This window comes from Lolium perenne, chromosome 4, assembly GCF_019359855.2.
Source record: "Lolium perenne isolate Kyuss_39 chromosome 4, Kyuss_2.0, whole genome shotgun sequence".
Classification (NCBI taxonomy): domain Eukaryota; kingdom Viridiplantae; phylum Streptophyta; class Magnoliopsida; order Poales; family Poaceae; genus Lolium; species Lolium perenne.
This window is the reverse complement of record NC_067247.2, coordinates 227,533,986-227,555,211: the sequence shown is the minus strand read 5'-3', so window position 1 is coordinate 227,555,211 and position 21,226 is coordinate 227,533,986. Positions and strand designations below refer to the sequence as shown.

General features: G+C 43.7%; 1 protein-coding gene across 1 annotated transcript; it reads left to right on the top strand.

Annotated features, from left to right (window-relative positions):
- Window positions 1–17,503: 17,503 nt before the first annotated feature.
- LOC127323229 (inositol monophosphatase 3) lies at window positions 17,504–20,811 on the top strand. Its single transcript, XM_051351395.2, has 10 exons — window positions 17,504–17,690; window positions 17,803–17,853; window positions 18,015–18,202; window positions 18,349–18,433; window positions 18,816–18,870; window positions 18,997–19,040; window positions 20,041–20,109; window positions 20,187–20,287; window positions 20,369–20,425; window positions 20,537–20,811. Exons 1-10 carry the CDS (start codon window positions 17,634–17,636, stop codon window positions 20,631–20,633), a joined length of 804 nt encoding a protein of 267 aa, XP_051207355.1. The 5' UTR covers window positions 17,504–17,633; the 3' UTR covers window positions 20,634–20,811.
- Window positions 20,812–21,226: the final 415 nt, after the last annotated feature.

Here is a 21,226-nt window from a genome sequence, read left to right as displayed (position 1 = left end):
TTTGGTAAGTAATGATAATCCTCTATGGACTAATGCTTTCATTGTGTTTATATGAAGGAATACTCCATAGGTATTTCTTCAAGTCCATATGTTGGATTCAAGTGTGGATACCATGAATATAAAGTTATATCTTTGGTATTGGCATCAAGATCATCGATTTGAAGAGAAGAATATGATATGATCAAGAAGAAGAAATAAAGATGGAGTTCTTGTGTGGAACTAAAGTTAACCATGCTCTAGCTATGTGTTAAGCAATGAATGATCAAGATATTATGATGGAGCATGAAGAGATTTAAGGTTGACTAAGACTAGGAGTGAATATTGTATTCAAGTTGGTCAACACATGAAGCATCAAGATTGTACCACTTTGGATCATGTGACCTTGTGTGCGGGAAGCCTTGTCAATTGTGCTTCATGAGCTAACCCACTATATATGTGCATTTGTGTTGTCTATGTGGGTTAGGTATCTCGCCATGGGCACGCATCAAGAGTATGATCTCATATAGCACATGAGAGGATGACATCAAGCTTGGATGTCATCAAAGTTGAGAAGGGCAAGTTCAACATGAGCATATCGAAGATATCATGCTTGAAGCTTGCCATCCATTTGGTGATAATGGACATGTGAAGATGTACCTCAATGGAGCTTTCCCATAGTGGTGTATATGGGAGCAATCATGAGTCTTCACGAAGCAACAATGATCAAGTGGGCATTCTAGCTTGAATGAAGCATTAAGCGTCTTCATCAAGATCAAGCGGGATGCACAAGGAAAATGTATAGACTTGCTAGGTGACGGGGTATCGACTCATCAATGCCTACAGATTTTAGACTTAGGGTTTCATTGAAAGTAGAGGGAAAGTAGATCTTGAAGGTTGTCAGACAAAGAAAGACGTCCAACTCAACAAAACACGATGGCTAGGGTTTGCAATGACTCGATCCTATTTTGACCTCGGCTTCCCCTTTATATAGGAGGTGAAGCCGAGGCTTTTCCGTGTCGTAAAAGTATAGATTATCGGGCCGTGCTGGGCCTTTCCCTATATTGATACAAGTTCCCTATAAAAACTCTATTTTCATAATCTGAACATCTTCAATCTTCTGGGCCTCCAAATCTTCGAGTCCATGGGCCTTCTACGTCAATTATGAACAGGGGTATTCATGCGACATGCCACTTAGGCATACCTATGTCAGTAGCCCCCGAGATTTTACTCGAGTCGTAGAGTTGGGCAAAATCTCCATCTTTCGTCTTTTCGATAATACTTTCGAATTATGCACAATCTTTACTTAATATCTATATTGTACAGGGATGATGGTAAATGAGGATGGTTCATCTCACGGATCAGGTACCAGTTAATTTCTCTTGTGGCAAATCCGCATAAACCTACTTCAAATTTGAGTCCCTGGACTCGAACCTGGGATACTGGTGTAACTCGGTACGTGCCGCTTTAGGACTTACCGAAAATTGAATTCCCGCTATTTTATCGAGTATCCAACGCGGCCGTGATGGCGTGTAACTCACACGTTCGTTGGGAACCCCAAGAGGAAGGTATGATGCGCACAGCAGCAAGTTTTCCCTCAGAAAGAAACCAAGGTTTATCGAACCAGGAGGAGCCAAGAAGCACGTTGAAGGTTGATGGCGGCGGGATGTAGTGCAGCGCAACACCAGGGATTCCGGCGCCAACGTGGAACCTGCACAACACAACCAAAGTACTTTGCCCCAACGAAACAGTGAGGTTGTCAATCTCACCGGCTTGCTGTAACAAAGGATTAACCGTATTGTGTGGAAGATGATTGTTTGCGAAAACAAGAGAACAAGATTGCAGTAGATTGTATTTCAGTAAAGAGAATTGGACCGGGGTCCACAGTTCACTAGAGGTGTCTCTCCCATAAGATAAACAGCATGTTGGGTGAACAAATTACAGTTGGGCAATTGACAAATAAAGAGAGCATGACCATGCACATACATATCATGATGAGTATAGTGAGATTTAATTGGGCATTACGACAAAGTACATAGACCGCCATCCAGCATGCATCTATGCCTAAAAAGTCCACCTTCAGGTTATCATCCGAACCCCCTCCAGTATTAAGTTGCAAAGCAACAGACAATTGCATTAAGTATGGTGCGTAATGTAATCAACAACTACATCCTTAGACATAGCATCAATGTTTTATCCCTAGTGGCAACAGCACATCCATAACCTTAGAGGTTCTTGTCACCCCTCCAGATTCACGGAGACATGAACCCACTATCGAGCATAAATACTCCCTCTTGGAGTTACTAGCATCAACTTGGCCAGAGCATCTACTAATAACGGAGAGCATGCAAGATCATAAACAACACATAGACATAGCTTTGATAATCAACATAACAAGTATTCTCTATTCATCGGATCCCAACAAACGCAACATATAGAATTACAGATAGATGATCTCGATCATGTTAGGCAGCTCACAAGATCCGACAATAATAGCACAATGGGGAGAAGACAACCATCTAGCTACTGCTATGGACCCATAGTCCAGGGGTAGACTACTCACACATCACACCGGAGGCGACCATGACAGCGTAGAGTCCTCCGGGAGATGATTCCCCTCTCCGGCAGGGTGCCGGAGGTGATCTCCTGGATCCCCCGAGATGGGATCGGCGTTGGCGGCGTCTCTGGAAGGTTTTCCGTATTGTGGCTCTCGGTACTGGGGGTTTCGTCACGGAGGCTTTAAGTAGGCGGAAGGGTAGGTCAAGAGGCGGCGCGAGGGGCCCAGACCATAGGGCCGCGCGGCCAGGGCAGGGGCCGCGCCGCCCTATGCTCTGGCTGCCTCGTGGCCCCTCTTCGTCTCGTCTTCGGACTTCTGGAAGCTTCGTGGCAAAATAGGCCCCTGGGCGTTGATTTCGTCCAATTCCGAGAATATTTCCTTACTAGGATTTCTGAAACCAAAAACAGCAAAAACAAAGAATCGGCACTTCGGCATCTTGTTAATAGGTTAGTTCCAGAAAATGCACGAATATGACATAAAGTGTGCATAAAACATGTAGATAACATCAATAATGTGGCATGGAACATAAGAAATTATCGATACGTCGGAGACGTATCAGCATCCCCAAGCTTAGTTCTGCTTGTCCCGAGCAGGTAAAACGATAACACAGATAATTTCTGGAGTGACATGCCATCATAACCTTGATCATACTATTTGTAAAGCATATGTAGTGAATGCAGCGATCAAAACAATGTATATGACATGAGTAAACAAGTGAATCATAAAGCAAAGACTTTTCATGAATAGCACTTCAAGACAAGCATCAATAAGTCTTGCATAAGAGTTAACTCATAAACAAATAATTCAAAGTAAAAGCATTGAAGCAACACAAAAGAAGATTAAGTTTCAGCGGTTGCTTTCAACTTGTAACATGTATATCTCATGGATATTGTCAACATAGAGTAATATAATAAGTGCAATAAGCAAGTATGTAGGAATCAATGCACAGTTCACACAAGTGTTTGCTTCTTGAGGTGGAGAGAAATGGGTGAACTGACTCAATATTGAAAGTAAAAGAATGGTCCTCCATAGAGGAAAAGCATCGATTGCTATATTTGTGCTAGAGCTTTGATTTTGAAAACATGAAACAATTTTGTCAACGGTAGTAATAAAGCATATGTATCATGTAAATTATATCTTATAAGTTGCAAGCCTCATGCATAGTATACTAATAGTGCCCGCACCTTGTCCTAATTAGCTTGGACTACCGGATCATCACAATGCACATATTTTTACCAAGTGTCACAAAGGGGTACCTCTATGCCGCCTGTACAAAGGTCTAAGGAGAAAGCTCGCATTGGATTTCTCGCTATTGATTATTCTTCAACTTAGACATCCATACCGGGACAACATAGACAACAGATAATGGACTCCTCTTTTATGCATAAGCATGTAACAACAATTAATAATTTTCTCATTTGAGATTGAGGATATATGTCCAAAACTGAAACTTCCACCATGGATCATGGCTTTAGTTAGCGGCCCAATGTTCTTCTCTAACAATATGCATGCTTAACCATAAGGTGGTAGATCTCTCTTACTTCAGACAAGACGGACATGCATAGCAACTCACATGAAATTCAACAATGAATAGTTGATGGCGTCCCCAGTGAACATGGTTATCGCACAACAAGCAACTTAATAAGAGATAAAGTGCATAATTACATATTCAATACCACAATAGTTTTTAAGCTATTTGTCCCATGAGCTATATATTGCAAAGGTGAATGATGGAATTTTAAAGGTAGCACTCAAGCAATTTACTTTGGAATGGCGGAAAATACCATGTAGTAGGTAGGTATGGTGGACACAAATGGCATAGTGGTTGGCTCAAGTATTTTGGATGCATGAGAAGTATTCCCTCTCGATACAAGGTTTAGGCTAGCAAGGCTTATTTGAAACAAACACAAGGATGAACCGGTGCAGCAAAACTCACATAAAAGACATATTGAAAACATTATAAGACTCTACACCGTCTTCCTTGTTGTTCAAACTCAATACTAGAAATTATCTAGACATTAGAGAAACCAAATATGCAAACCAAATTTTAGCATGCTCTATGTATTTCTTCATTAATGGGTGCAAAGCATATAATGCAAGAGCTTAATCATGAGCACAACAATTGCCAAGTATCACATTACCCAAGACATTAATAGCAATTACTACATGTATCATTTTCCAATTCCAACCATATAACAATTTAACGAAGGAGAAACTTCGCCATGAATACTATGAGTAGAAACCAAGGACATACTTGTCCATATGCTACAGCGGAGCGTGTCTCTCTCCCATAAAGTGAATGCTAGGATCCATTTTATTCAAACAAAACAAAAAACAAAAACAAAAACAAACCGACGCTCCAAGAAAAGCACATAAGATGTGATGGAATAAAAATATAGTTTCAGGGGAGGAACCTGATAATGTTGTCGATGAAGAAGGGGATGCCTTGGGCATCCCCAAGCTTAGACGCTTGAGTCTTCTTGATATATGCAGGGGTGAACCACCGGGGCATCCCCAAGCTTAGAGCTTTCACTCTCCTTGATCATGTTGCATCATACTCCTCTCTTGATCCTTGAAAACTTCCTCCACACCAAACTCGAAACAACTCATTAGAGGGTTAGTGCACAATAAAAATTAACATATTCAGAGGTGACACAATCATTCTTAACACTTCTGGACATTGCATAAAGCTACTGGACATTAGTGGATCAAAGAAATTCATCCAACATAGCAAAAGAGGCAATGCGAAATAAAAGGCAGAATCTGTCAAAACAGAACAGTTCGTATTGACGAATTTTAAAATGGCACCAGACTTGCTCAAATGAAAATGCTCAAATTGAATGAAAGTTGCGTACATATCTGAGGATCATGCACGTAAATTGGCTTAATTTTCTGAGCTACCTACAGGGAGGTGGACCCAGATTCGTGACAGCAAAGAAATCTGGAACTGCGCAGTAATCCAAATCTAGTACTTACTTTTCTATCAACGGCTTTACTTGGCACAACAAAACACAAAACTAAGATAAGGAGAGGTTGCTACAGTAGTAAACAACTTCCAAGACACAAAATAAAAACAAAGTACTGTAGGTAAAAACATGGGTTGTCTCCCATAAGCGCTTTTCTTTAACGCCTTTCAGCTAGGCGCAGAAAGTGTGTATCAAGTATTATCAAGAGACGAAGTGTCAACATCATAATTTGTTCTCATAATAGAATCAAAAGGTAACTTCATTCTCTTTCTAGGGAAGTGTTCCATACCTTTCTTGAGAGGAAATTGATATTTTATATTACCTTCCTTCATATCAATAATAGCACCATGATTCGAAGAAAAGGTCTTCCCAATATAATGGGACAAGATGCATTGCATTCAATATCCAAGACAACAAAATCAACGGGAACAAGGTTATTGTTAACGGTAATGCGAACATTATCAACTTTACCCAAAGGTTTCTTTGTAGAATGATCAGCAAGATTAACATCCAAATAACAATTTTTCAGCGGTGGCAAGTCAAGCATATTATAAATTTTCTTAGGCATAACAGAAATACTTGCACCAAGATCACATAAAGCATTACAATCAAAATCTTTAACCTTCATCTTAATGATGGGCTCCCAACCATCCTCTAGCTTTCTAGGAATAGAGGCTTCACGCTCTAGTTTCTCTTCTCTAGCTTTTATGAGAGCATTTGTAATATGATGTGTAAAAGCCAAATTTATAGCACTAGCATTAGGACTTTTAGCAAGTTTTTGCAAGAACTTTATAACTTCAGAGATGTGGCAATCATCAAAATTCAAACCATTATAATCTAAAGCAATGGGATCATCATCCCCAATGTTGGAAAAAATTTCAGCAGCTTTATCACAGGCAATTTCAGCAGTTTTAGCAGTTTCAGGCAGTTTCTCGCGCTTTGCATTTGAAGTGGAAACATTGCTAACACCAATTCTTTTATTATTATTAGTAGGAGGTGCAGCAACATGTGTAGCATTAGCATTACAAGTGGTGGTAATAGTCCAAACTTTAGCTACATTCTTCTCTTTAGCTAGTTTTTCATTTTCTTCTCTATCCCACCTAGCACGCAGTTCAGCCATTAATCTTATATTCTCATTAATTCTAACTTGAATGGCATTTGCTGTAGTAACAATTTTATTATGATGATTCTCATTAGGCATAACTTTCGATTTCAAAAGATCAACATCAGCAGCAAGACTATCGACTTTAGAAGCAAGTATATCAATTTTCCCAAGCTTTTCTTCAACAGATTTGTTAAAAGCAGTTTGTGTACTAATAAATTCTTTAAGCATGGCTTCAAGTCCAGGGGGTGAACTCCTATTATTGTTGTAAGAATTCCCATAAGAATTACCATAGCCGTTGCCATTATTATAAGGATATGGCCTATAGTTGTTACTAGAATTGTTCCGGTAAGCATTGTTGTTGAAATTATTATTTTTAATGAAGTTTACATCAACATGTTCTTCTTGTGAAACCAATGAAGCTAATGGAACATTATTAGGATCAATATTAGTCCTATCATTCACAAGCATAGACATAATAGCATCAATCTTATCACTCAAGGAAGAGGTTTCTTCGACAGAATTTACCTTCTTACCTTGTGGAGCTCTTTCCGTGTGCCATTCAGAGTAGTTGATCATCATATTATCAAGAAGCTTTGTTGCTTCACCAAGAGTGATGGACATAAAGGTACCTCCAGCAGCCGAATCCAATAAATTCCGTGAAGAAAAATTTAGTCCTGCATAGAAGGTTTGGATGAACATCCAAGTAGTCAGTCCATGGGTTGGGCAATTTTTAACCAGAGATTTCATTCTTTCCCAAGCTTGAGCAACATGTTCAGTATCTAATTGTTTAAAATTCATTATGCTACTCCTCAAAGATATAATTTTAGCAGGGGGATAATATCTACCAATAAAAGCATCCTTACATTTAGTCCATGAATCAATACTATTCTTAGGCAGAGATAGCAACCAATCTTTAGCTCTTCCTCTTAATGAGAAAGGGAACAATTTTAGTTTAATAATATCACCATCTACATCTTTATATTTTTGCATTTCACATAGTTCAACAAAATTATTAAGATGGGCAGCAGCATCATCAGAACTAACACCAGAAAATTGCTCTCGCATAACAAGATTCAGTAAAGCAGGTTTAATTTCAAAGAATTCTGCTGTAGTAGCAGGTGGAGCAATAGGTGTGCATAAGAAATCATTATTATTTGTGGTTGTGAAGTCACACAACTTAGTATTTTCAGGGTTGGCCATTTTAGCAACAGTAAATAAAGCAAACTAGATAAAGTAAATGCAAGTAACTAATTTTTTTGTGTTTTTGATATAGCAAACAAGATAGCAAATAAAGTAAAACTAGCAACTAATTTTTTTTTTTTGTATTTTGATTTAGTGCAGCAAACAAAGTAGTAAATAAAACTAAGCAAGACAAAAACAAAGTAAAGAGATTGAGAAGTGGAGACTCCCCTTGCAGCGTGTCTTGATCTCCCCGGCAACGGCGCCAGAAATCTAGCTTGATGGCGTGTAACTCACACGTTCGTTGGGAACCCCAAGAGGAAGGTATGATGCGCACAGCAGCAAGTTTTCCCTCAGAAAGAAACCAAGGTTTATCGAACCAGGAGGAGCCAAGAAGCACGTTGAAGGTTGATGGCGGCGGGATGTAGTGCGGCGCAACACCAGGGATTCCGGCGCCAACGTGGAACCTGCACAACACAACCAAAGTACTTTGCCCCAACGAAACAGTGAGGTTGTCAATCTCACCGGCTTGCTGTAACAAAGGATTAACCGTATTGTGTGGAAGATGATTGTTTGCAGAAAACAGAGAAACGATTGCAAGAGATTGTATTTCAGTAAAGAGAATTGGACCGGGGTCCACAGTTCACTAGAGGTGTCTCTCCCATAAGATAAACAGCATGTTGGGTGAACAAATTACAGTTGGGCAATTGACAAATAAAGAGAGCATGACCATGCACATACATATCATGATGAGTATAGTGAGATTTAATTGGGCATTATGACAAAGTACATAGACCGCCATCCAGCATGCATCTATGCCTAAAAAGTCCACCTTCAGGTTATCATCCGAACCCCCTCCAGTATTAAGTTGCAAAGCAACAGACAATTGCATTAAGTATGGTGCGTAATGTAATCAACAACTACATCCTTAGACATAGCATCAATGTTTTATCCCTAGTGGCAACAGCACATCCATAACCTTAGAGGTTCTTGTCACCCCTCCAGATTCACGGAGACATGAACCCACTATCGAGCATAAATACTCCCTCTTGGAGTTACTAGCATCAACTTGGCCAGAGCATCTACTAATAACGGAGAGCATGCAAGATCATAAACAACACATAGACATAGCTTTGATAATCAACATAACAAGTATTCTCTGTTCATCGGATCCCAACAAACGCAACATATAGAATTACAGATAGATGATCTTGATCATGTTAGGCAGCTCACAAGATCCGACAATAATAGCACAATGGGGAGAAGACAACCATCTAGCTACTGCTATGGACCCATAGTCCAGGGGTAGACTACTCACACATCACACCGGAGGCGACCATGGCGGCGTAGAGTCCTCCGGGAGATGATTCCCCTCTCCGGTAGGGTGCCGGAGGCGATCTCCTGGATCCCCCGAGATGGGATCGGCGTTGGCGGCGTCTCTGGAAGGTTTTCCGTATCGTGGCTCTCGATGCGGGGGTTTCGTCACGGAGGCTTTAAGTAGGCGGAAGGGTAGGTCAAGAGGCGGCGCGAGGGCCCAGACCATAGGGCCGCGCGCCAGGGCAGGGGGCCGCGCCGCCCTATGCTCGGCTGCCTCGTGGCCCCTCTTCGTCTCGTCTTCGGACTTCTGGAAGCTTCGTGGCAAAATAGGCCCCTGGGCGTTGATTTCGTCCAATTCCGAGAATATTTCCTTACTAGGATTTCTGAAACCAAAAACAGCAGAAAACAACAACTGGCACTTCGGCATCTTGTTAATAGGTTAGTTCCAGAAAATGCACGAATATGACATAAAGTGTGCATAAAACATGTAGATAACATCAATAATGTGGCATGGAACATAAGAAATTATCGATACGTCGGAGACGTATCAGTGGGTCGTGTCGGCACCTGACATGCGGGCTCGAGTGGTGCAGGCCAGGTACATGTGTGCAGACAGTGGTTGTCTCCCCTTACAAATATGGGTCCCAGTGCTGTAGGCCTTGGACTGTTGTGCAGGCAGATAGAAAAGTACGTGAACAGAAGCGTGCAGAGTGTGGGTCAGGTGTTTCCACCGGCCTGAAGCCCAGTTGTTGTGACGCCCAGCCCCTACCGACTCAGCATTTTTGGCCGCCAACCACCCGTGACGCTCATTTCTGCACAATCGTTGACGTTTAGACCTCGCCCGTCACTATTTTTTCAGGCCGAGCGGCCTAAATCGTCATATGTGACGCAAAAACACCCTATCGTCATAGAAAAAGACAACTGCTGACGGATTTCCAAACCGTCAGTATCATACCGTCATTGAAGACCCATATGTTACTAGTGTGATACAAGGCGGTTGTTGTCTATCAACGAGTCTAGAGGGTTCCCAGGAATGATCGACATCATATATTGCATGCACTGGGAGTGGAATGACTATCCATTTGGATGGCAGGGTCAGTACAGTGGCCATGCGGAGGGATGCACTATAATTCTTGAAGCAGTGATATCTCAAGATTTATGGATTTGGCATTCACGCTTTGGCATGACCGGTTCCAATAATGACATCAATGTGTTGCATCGATCGCCGGTTTTCAACAGGATTATGCGAGGCAAAGCTCCCCGGGTGAGCTACGAGATCAATGGAAATGAATATGACAAGCCACATTATCTTGTTGATGGCATCTACCCTAAGTGAGCCACACTGGTGAAGACTGTCCATAATACTAACACGAAAAAGACGAAGAGGTTTGCCAAGATGCAAGAGGCTTGCAAGAATGATGTGGAGCAAGGATTTGGTGTGCTCCAAGCTCGTTTGGCAATTGTCCGTCACCCGACATGAACATGGTCGCTAAAGACCATGCACAACATGATAGTTGAGAATGAGCGTCCTGATGGCCGCAATGAGCACCAATGGGATTTCCAAGGTGAGCTGGTTGCACCAATCCCTGGGGCATCATCATGGCAGGAGTATCTGCATATGAATGTTGAAGTCACTGACGAGAACGTATCATACGGGTCTGATTGAGCTTCAGTGGGCATTGGCTGGCCACGAAGGCAATGCGTAGAGGTCAATATCATCTTATTTTTTATGTAGACTTTTAAGAATTTGGATGTAACTGAGACTACTGAACCCGTTTATTTTGTTGTTTAAAACTTCCCAATTCATGCAGTCGCGCAAATGCGTCGCCCTATTGGAGGCACCCAACGCAAATGAACACGCGGTCAAAAACGGCCAATTTCGTGTCCACTGCCCGACCCAAACGGACGCGCGTAACCATCCGGAATGTCGCCCCGTTGGAGAGTCCTCAGAGCATCTCCAGCTGTCTCCCCGACGAGGCCCCCGGTGACATGGGTATACCCTTCGGGTACCCATTATTAGTATACCTGGTTCGGCCCAATATGGAGAAGACCCAATATGGAGAAGGTCCAACAAGGCAACCCGAAGAAGTAATCGACTAGGACTCTTGTAAAACCCTAGGCTGGTTGCATATATAAAGCTAGCCAGGGCACCCGAAAGAGAGAGGCCAACAGATAGACATAGAGATAGACAACATAGCTCCGCCTATGGCGGCACCCTGTAAACACATCTATGATCATATACTGGATTGCTAGCAGCACGTAGGGATCCTCCACCGAGGGGACCCGAAGCTGGGTACGTCGTGTGCCTAATCTCGCTCCCGGAATCTCCATCGTCGCTTTTCCCGAAACCCAAGTCTACAATACGTAGGTATTGGCGAGGTGATCCCTTGTCAATTGGCGTCGTCTGTGGGAATCGGCGACGACTGGATTTTGTTATTCGGGCGGGATCCGTCATCTTCAGCAAACATGAAGATCAGATCTGAGCAGATTTTGAAGTTCGTCTTCAACCGAAGCTGGATCACCGAACGCGAAGAAAAAATAAAGTCGTGGCCTGGCGTATGATTTCAAGATCAATCGGGCGACAGTGTTTTGTTGCTTGTCGAAGAAACAAGTCCCAATGCGCAGCAGGAAAAACAAGTGAAGCATGTCCCTGGGACTACAGGAACATGATTTTTTCTTTCTTCTATGACTAATCCAAATCTCCTCTTTTACTGGAAGCGGCTTACGTTTTCTATGGTTGGCTAATCGATTTTTTTATATATATCCATGCAAAAGCAACGTCAACATGATGTAGGCTTTTTATCTGATCAAGCTTAAACATGAAAGAGCCGGCAAATCGACCTTGACGAGAACATGGCCACGATCAAGGAGGAAGCTAAGCAAGCACGACTACTACTTCCGTTCGGCATCAAACAAAGAAGTCAGGGACACAACGGAAGGTATAAAGAATTTGGTCAAATTAAGTATGGAAGGCGGACCTGCACGTCTCGGATTTGTTCATCACGCACCAACGCGTATTAGATACCGCGGATTCGTCCCTGCGAACCCCGATCCGACGCAAAGATCATCACGTGCTATACTTCTAATTAGTTATTATTTACAAATTCTGTTTAGTCAAATATTTTTCGGCTTGTACTATTCTTTGCGCACAGTTTTTTGCGCCGTAATATAACTGCAGATCGGGACAAGCTTCGACTGTTTCGCCGCGCACAGTCGCTATACTCGGAGGCTCGCCTGTTGCTGATCCGACGTCATCAACTCGATATGTTCGGATGCTCACCCATCATGGATCAGTCACACCTTCCATGTCCTCTTCATCGACTACTTCCGGCCACGCGCCGCACGACTACATCGAGTACTTCTGGTCAGGCGCCGTCGCATCGGACAACAAAGCTAAGTGTTCCTCTCCAAATAGTTAATTATTATTTACTTTCGCCACACCCGAATACTCGGGGGCTGCATTATTACATCGTTAGAGCAAATTCACCTAACAGTGGGGGTTGTATCATTACTTCGTTACCACAAATATATTCGGTTACTTGGTGAATTTCTTTTCTTCGGCTCTGGATATATCTTCTCCGGCTCAGTGGAATTATTTTAGTTCGGCTCAGTGGAATTATTTTCTTCGACTTAGTGGATTTATCTTCTTCGGCTCAGTGGATTTATTCTCTCCGGATTAATGGATTGGTTTTCTTTGGGTTATTATTGGTTCACTTATACAATATTACCCGATGCGTTTCCGGGTCAATGGGTTCATCCTCTATGGTTATTACTGGAACTATTTTCTTCGGCTCAATGGATTCATCTTCTATGGTTACTACTGGATTCTTCGGTTCAATGGATTCATCCTCTATGATATCGGTAGATTCATCTTCAATATATGATCATATGTGATGGGGTAATCTTTAATATGGAATCATCGCAAGTACTTCATCTCGGATTTCATCCTTAATGGCCTTCTTTCGGCGACACGGATAATACTTGGGGGCTCGACAAACAACTTCGCCCCGAGTAACAACTGTGACACGGCGTCTAAGCAACAATCATGACATCACCCCAGCAGCGCTCGGGGGCTCGGTTATTTCTTCATCAACAATATGGCGGCATCTACTTTCGCTATTTGGTGGTTTTTACTTCAGCTCGACTTCTTCTTCGCACTCGAAGACTTCATCGTGCCGACTCCGTCGTGCCCAATAAGCTAAGTGTTCCTTTGATTTGCATAAAGTTGATTATCATTTACTTTTGCCGCACCCGATGCTCGGGGGATGAGCGGCATATATTCACTTTACATATTATCGAATCCGAGCATCTGACACTGCATGCGAAAAAGAGAGTCAAGGAAAAGATAGAAAAAGTTTGTTTATTTGTGCAGGAGAAAGTATAATTCAAAGTATATAAAAGAGCACCCGACAAAATCTTCTTCAGGGAGGAACCCGACGAAATCTTGAGAGAACCCGACGAAATTTTATTCAAGGAGGTCCCGAAGAATTATCCTCAAAGAGGACCCGAAGAATTGTCCTCAAGGAGGACCCGAAGAAATTTTCCTGAGGGAGGAACTCGACGAAATTATCATCAAGGAGAAAAAAACGAGGAGGAAAAAAAAAAGAGGATGGACAAATCTTCGGTTCCATTGACTCGTCATTTGTTCTGAGCAAGAGCATCGGCGATGTGCCTGACGACAATATAGAAGAACCCAATATATTCGGCTGTCTCATCAAGCCTGAGAGAAAAATAGAAGAGCCCGCAAAATGGGTCATTGCATCAGCCGAACAAAGCATTTGACAAAATATTCTCAGAGCGCCAAAGTTGCGATCAATCTCTGAATGCCGCAAAACTTTGCGAAGGTAAGACCCCAGATCCGTTCTGCGTGGCGTGGCGCCGTCTCTGACGTCGGTTTGCTACTTTTTTCCGTATCAACAGATACGAAGAAAAATCCTAACGGACGCGTTAGGTACCCGATAAACATGACTGGGACTCGACAGAATGGTAAGACCTTAAGCGGCACCTGTCGAGTTAGCACCAGTATCCCGAGATCATGTCCAGGGACGTGATCTTGAAGTAGGTTTTTGCGGATTGCCACTAGAGCAGTTAACTAGTACCTGATCCGTCAGATGAACTAGCCCCAATTACCATTATCCCTGTACAATATAGATATGGATGTCAAATAAAAATAGCAACGGCCTGGAGTCGATAAAAGAGGGGCTACGCCAAGTTGTTTATCGAGTAGTACAACTTGAGTCTATGCCCAAGTGCAAGCACTTGCTCATAGGCTCGGGGGCTACTCTTATCGAGAGTATTGTTCACCCTCCCGATAAGAAAGAGGAAAAATTGTGGAGTCAATTACAAGCAATTTGAGCCTACACCCAAGTGCAAACACTTGGCTGTAGCCTCGGGGGCTACTCCCATCGGGAGCGCTGGTCGCGCACCCGATAGAAAAATAACTTCGACAGCATCTATGACAATGAAGGTTTGTAGACTCAACTCGATTCTACGACTCGAGTGGAGCCTACTCCCATCGGGAGCACATGGATTTCATCAAATCCTCCAGAAATATAGTTAAGTTCTTCATCGAGTAGTACAACTTGAGTCTATGCCCAAGTGCAAGCACTTGCACATAGACTCGGGGGCTACTCCCATCGGGAGCGCTGCCGCGTACCCGATAATTTCGAGACATCATCTATGCCACACATGATCTTCGACATGGACCTCGCCTTGTATTTCTTCGACTTCGGAGATGGTTATGCTTGGAGTCTCTACGCAAGTCTTCGACTTCCCTAGACACTCGGGGGCTACTGACATGGGTATACCCTTCGGGTACCCATTATTAGTATACCTGGCTCGGCCCAATATGGAGAAGACCCAATATGGAGAAGGTCCAACAAGGCAACCCGAAGAAGTAGTCGACTAGGACTCTTGTAAAACCCTAGGCTGGTTGCATATATAAAGCTAGCCAGGGCACCCGAAAGAGAGAGGCCAACAGATAGACATAGAGATAGACAACATAGCTCCGCCTATGGCGGCACCCTGTAAACACATCTATGATCATATACTGGATTGCTAGCAGCACATAGGGATCCTCCACCGAGGGGACCCGAAGCTGGGTACGTCGTGTGCCTAATCTCGCTCCCGGAATCTCCATCGTCGCTTTTCCCGAAACCCAAGTCTACAATACGTAGGCATTGGCGAGGTGATCCCTCGTCACCCGGCAACCCTTTTTTTCATCCGGACGGCGTTATTCGGCCCAGCCGCGCCCCGTCTCCTCGTTTCCCCCATGGATTTGGCCTTTAATCCAACCGGAGAGCCCAGGCCATCCCCGCCCCCGGGGTGCGCTCGGAGACTCCAGACGAGTGAAAAGCGGGGACAGGCCCGCTCTATCGGCGGGAGAACACACGAACCCCACCACTTTATCAACGCAAATCCCCTCTTATCTCGTTGCTCTGTCGCCGTCGGCACCACCCCTCGCCAATCTGCCGGCCGGTTGCCTGAACTCCACCGTCCCTCCAACCTGTAGCCTATATTCCGCCGCCCGTCGTGCCCTCGACCTATATTCCACCGTCGGGCAACTCCCTCACGTCGCGCCTCATCGACACACCCGACAGGTGTTCGTCCAATTGCATGTCCGGACATGGACTCCGACGAGGAGGAGGAGAAGATGTTCGCCGAGATTTTTGAAGAAGAAATGGCAGCCGCCGCCCAAGAAGAGGAGCACATGTTGATCCTAGCTTGCATGTCCAGCTTTTATGCCGAGTCGGCCATTGGTCGCCATGGTGGGTCGGCACCAGGTCGCCGGAAGTGCAAGCCGAGGCAGCGAATGGAGGGCTACTGCATGCTCTACGCCGACTACTTCGCCGACGACCCATTGCACGGTGAGGCTGTTTTTAGGCATCGTTTCAGGATGAGCCGGAAGCTGTTCGTGAGAATTTTGTATGCCCTTCGAGAGTACGGCTCCTATTTCAGATGCAAGTTAGATTGCACCGGCATGGCAGGGTTTTCCGCCTTGCAAAAGTGCACGGTGGCTATGAGGATGCTGGCATATGGAGCTCCTGGTGATTCTGCCGATGACTATATTCGGATGGCGAAGTCCACCGCCCTTGATTGTTTCTACCGGTTCTGCAGGGCGATGATAGCAGTGTTCGGAGACATCTACTTGAGATCACCCACTATCGAAGACATTGCTAAGATCCTCACTGTCAATGAAGCTCGAGGATTTCCAGGGATGCTTGGAAGCATTGACTGCATGCATTGGAAATGGAAGAACTGTCCGTTTGCCTGACAGTGAATGTACAAGGGTCACAAAAAAGGCTGCACTGTGATACTTGAGGCAGTGGCTACCCATGATATCTGGATTTGGCAGTCCTTCTTTCGTATGCCAGGATCCAACAACGATATCAACGTCTTGCAGTGCTCGCCGATCTTCTCCAAGCTTGTTGAGGGTCATGCTCCCCCGGTTAACTTTGTGATCAATAGCCGACAGTACAACAAGGGATACTATCTTGCAGGCGGTATCTATCCAAAGTGGGCAACATTTGTGAAGACTATCTCAAGCCCCGTCCCCCCGAAGGAGCATGAGTTTTTCAAGGAACAAGAAGGTTGCCAAAAGGACGTCGAGCGTGCATTTGGTGTCATCCAACAGAGATTTGTTGTAGTCCGCTTCCCCGCTTTGACTTGGTCCAAAGATCAGATGTGGGAGGTGATGAACTGTTGTGTGTGCTTACACAACATGATTATCGAGAATGAGCGAAAGTATCCGGTTCCTCTGAGCGTACAAGCTGCACCATATGACAGAGAGTGTCCTCTTGCACAACCTAATCACCAGGTGCCAGCATCGTCGGTTGCGTCCATCACTATGCGTAAGGAGATTCGAGACTTCACAATACATCAACAGCTACAGGATGATCTGATGGAGCACATATGGACGCTTCGAGGCAACACCAACTAGTTTTCATTTGATTTGTTTGAAAACTTGTCAATTTATTTGCTTGTTTTGTTGATCTGTAATGTTTATTTGTAAAATAAGTTAAATGTTGGCAAAATTGATCAAATTCGCCGATTTGTGCTGGATAATTGGCAGCCAGGGACGTTTTTTCCTAAAAAACACCGAACAACGGCATCTACCGAGAAGACGGCTGAAACTTCGCCACTCCCCGATCGGAACTTTCATCCAATCCAACGCTATTTAGCATCGGATTTGGATTTGGCCGTGGGGAGAGCGATGCTGTTAGGAACGGGGCTTCCGAGGTGGCTCTAGCGCAATGAAAATCGCCAAATTGATGCAGCACACCGATGACGCCTGAAGATGCTCGCAGAACGAGCCGAGAGCATGTGCCAGGCAGAGAGATGGATATTCCTTCCACCAACCAAAACGGGCAGAGGATCCATGAGCTCGACACTGACGGTTCACGTGTCCTCTTGGCCACCGGTCCGTATAACAAAGCGGGCGACCTACCCCTCCTGGCCGCGCCGCACCACACAGCCCAGCGATCCGGCCATCAAATTCCCTCTCCTAGTCGCGGAGGCGGGAGATTCGCAAGGCATGGCGGAGGAGCAGTTCCTGGCCGCGGCACTGGACGCCGCCAAGAGCGCCGGCGAGGTAATCCTCCTGCACCACTGACCCCATCCCCACCCCCCCTCCTCACGCCTCTCATTCTTGATTCGTGATTTACTTTCCTCTCATTCTTCTACCGATTTGCGCGTATGTGCAGATCATCCGCAAGGGCTTTTACCTCACCAAGAATGTGGAGCACAAGGGCCAGGTGTCTTCTTCCTCCCGTCCTCCTATTCCCCCCCCCCCCCCCCCCCTTTACGCATCTTGCCACTCTCACCCATTTCTTTGATGGGGAGTTGCTGTTTGCCTTGATTCGACTGGGATCTGGTCATATCATAATGGTGCTACGAATTCTTGTTGCTGTTGCAGGTCGATTTGGTCACCGAGACTGACAAGGCCTGCGAGGACCTCATCTTCAACCATCTACGGAAGCTCTACCCGGACCACAAGTTCATCGGCGAGGAGACGTCCGCGGCGCTTGGATCCACCGCCGATCTAACCGACGAACCAACCTGGATCGTCGACCCCCTCGACGGCACCACCAATTTCGTCCATGGGTAATCATCATGTTCTGCCATGCACGCTCTGCTGTGCAGTGCTGTGGTACCCTTTGTTCTGTTCTATCCCCTTACCTACGACTACAATGGTTTCTTCCTTCACCCTTCTCATGCCACCATTCTTCATGTTTCTTTTCACATTACAGATTCCCTTTTGTGTGCGTCTCCATTGGCCTCACCATTGGGAAAATTCCCACCGTTGGGGTCGTGTACAATCCCATCATGAATGAGGTAAACATTGATTCTATACTTTATTTCTTTTCCTTATTACTTGTGGAGCAGCACAGTGTAGGAATTAGTATGGAACAATGCGTGGACTCACTTTCTGTATACTTATAAATAGTTGCTTTTCGGTCATTTTTTGTTAGCACTTTTTTGCAATTGCACGAATCTTAATGTCTGAATCGGCGCTTCTCTGTGGTTACTTAGTTATTTCTTACCCGTCCGAGAAATGATTCTTACAATGAAGCAAGCATTTCATCTGTACTGAGTTATGTTCTTATAATAAAGGCTGTTTGAATGATTTTGTCGACTTTTCTTCGTAAACCTCAATTCCAACAATATGATCTGGGCACACAGATTAAAGTCTAATTTCGTGTTTCTTCTATTATAGCTTTTCACAGCTGTTCGTGGGAAAGGTGCTTTCCTCAACGGTTCTCCAATCAAAAGTATGCACTTACTTTTTCTTCATTAGGTCCTCATGTTTACAATTGACATTCAGTAGAAAAGAAAGCTTACACATTTTCCTTTTCTGATTACTCGTGCTAATTTGAATATACACCGTTCATGTGCAGCATCACCTCAAGATGAGTTGATGAAGGCCCTTATGGTAACAGAGGTATGTGACAGACGCTGCCAAAGATTATTATTTCCATGTACTTCACACTTTCAACTAGGCAGATATATGGGTGTCTTTTGAATTTCGATGCCATACATACGTTAGGATAGTTTTGCTGCTATCCCCAGTAAGATTTCATCACAAAAGTTTAGTTGCAATAGATCATGCACTCAGTAGATCAGAATAGCGAAATACATGACCACTACTAGGTTTTCTTCAGATTGGTCCAACACCTTACCTTAAATATTTGACTGGGAGCCTTACTAGCCAAGTTGCATGAATGAGAAGCAGTAATCCAGGACTTCTGCTTCTTTACCTTACGTAAATCTTAACTGTAGACCTTACTAGCCAAGTGCATGAATGAGCTTCAGTGATCTAGGACTCCCTTTTTTGAATCTTTTGATCCAGCCTAATTATCATATTTTCGAGAAAGTTTATACTAAGGAAGTACACGATACGCCTGTCGAATGTTGATATTTATCTGGCAACACACTGATGTAGTAATGTGTAGCTACTATGAGCTAATGTTTTGGTGGTACACATACCAATATGAGCATCCCTGTAACGTCCATTTGTAGATGTGATGAGTATAATTGTGTGAATCAAATCTGTCATTGTCACGTCAGCTGCCTTTTTTGTATATTATTCTGTGTTCCTTATTGTAAACATGGATCAATGCTTGAGCTGAATGTGTAAAATAAGCTATGATGCTTAGTTTTGGCCTTTTTGTGAGTGGGAGCATGCCATACTGTTGGTGTTATCTGACGTATTAGTTTCAGTATAGGAGACAATTAGTTTAAGCCCGTCATACCTTATGTAGTGCACCACTGATAGCTGGAACTTTTTTTGAAAGACAATTTGGACTATATAACTGCATACTGCGTATTTTCTTCACTAATACTTATTATTAGCAACAAGAGCTTTAGTATTGTGCTATGAAAATTTAGATCTGGACCTTTTACTTCCAAAGAATTTACTGGTAATCATATCAATTGAGCAGGTAGGAACCAAAAGAGACAAGTCCACTTTGGATAACACAACCAACAGAATCAACAAGTTACTATTCAAGGTAAACCTTGTAAAAGTAACATATATATTATTTTGTAGAATGTTAATATTCTAACAGGTTATCCAATTTGTTTCCAGGTTAGATCTATACGGATGTGTGGCTCTTTGGCCTTAAACATGTGTGGAGTTGCCTGTGGTAGGCTAGATTTGTGTTATGAGATCGGATTTGGAGGCCCCTGGTATGTTTACTAAATTATCAGTAGTCTTACATAGAAAAGATAAACCAGCGGTGGTATATAATTGTTAATTCTTCCCTCTAGGGATGTGGCCGCTGGAGCGTTGATTCTACAGGAAGCTGGGGGTTTCGTTTTTGACCCGTAAGTTACCCGTCAATATAATTATATATGCTGCAGGCTCTTACTATTCCACATAAGTTTGATCGGTATTGCTATCTTTTCTTCTACCTTTTAATCAATTCTGATTTGCAGGAGTGGTGGTGAGTTTGATTTGATGGCGCAAAGAATGGCAGGATCAAATGGGTACCTCAAGGATGAGTTCATCAAAGCATTGGGAGATGCAAGCTGAATAATCTGTTTCTTCTTTCGAGGTAGAATAAGAATACACGATCGCCTCACCAATAATTTACGAGGCCAAATTTTCGTGTAGTTCCATGTGAACATCATGCATTGTTGTGCAAACATGGTGGATGTAGTGACATTGTATTCATTGGATAAAAAGATATGTCTGGATGTTTTGATCGGTATACTGACCGTGATGAGTACTACTTATTATGCTATAAAAGAGGTGCTTTAACTGGTTCAGTGATTGTGACATCCTAATTTGTGTTGTGAGCACACATCGAGAGCTCACCTCGGATGTGAAAAATGGATCATCTGGACGAATGAAACGAACGTACTATCATGATGCCTAATTTATGATCAACAAGATACTGGCGTCTGGCACTGGGGAACATGTGCTTCCAAAGAGATTGAGGTTTTTTTTTTTTTTGTTTGAGATAAGATTGAGGTTAGAGCGGACGCTGGTTAAAAAAACGTTCTAGTCGCGTGCCCTAAAGGCAGCTTCGGTTCAGACGTGTCCCAAATATTGTCCGGCGTCTCTAGCCCATCCTCTATCAGGGACACCGGACACGACTTTTGCACTTGCTTTTTTGTTTGGAG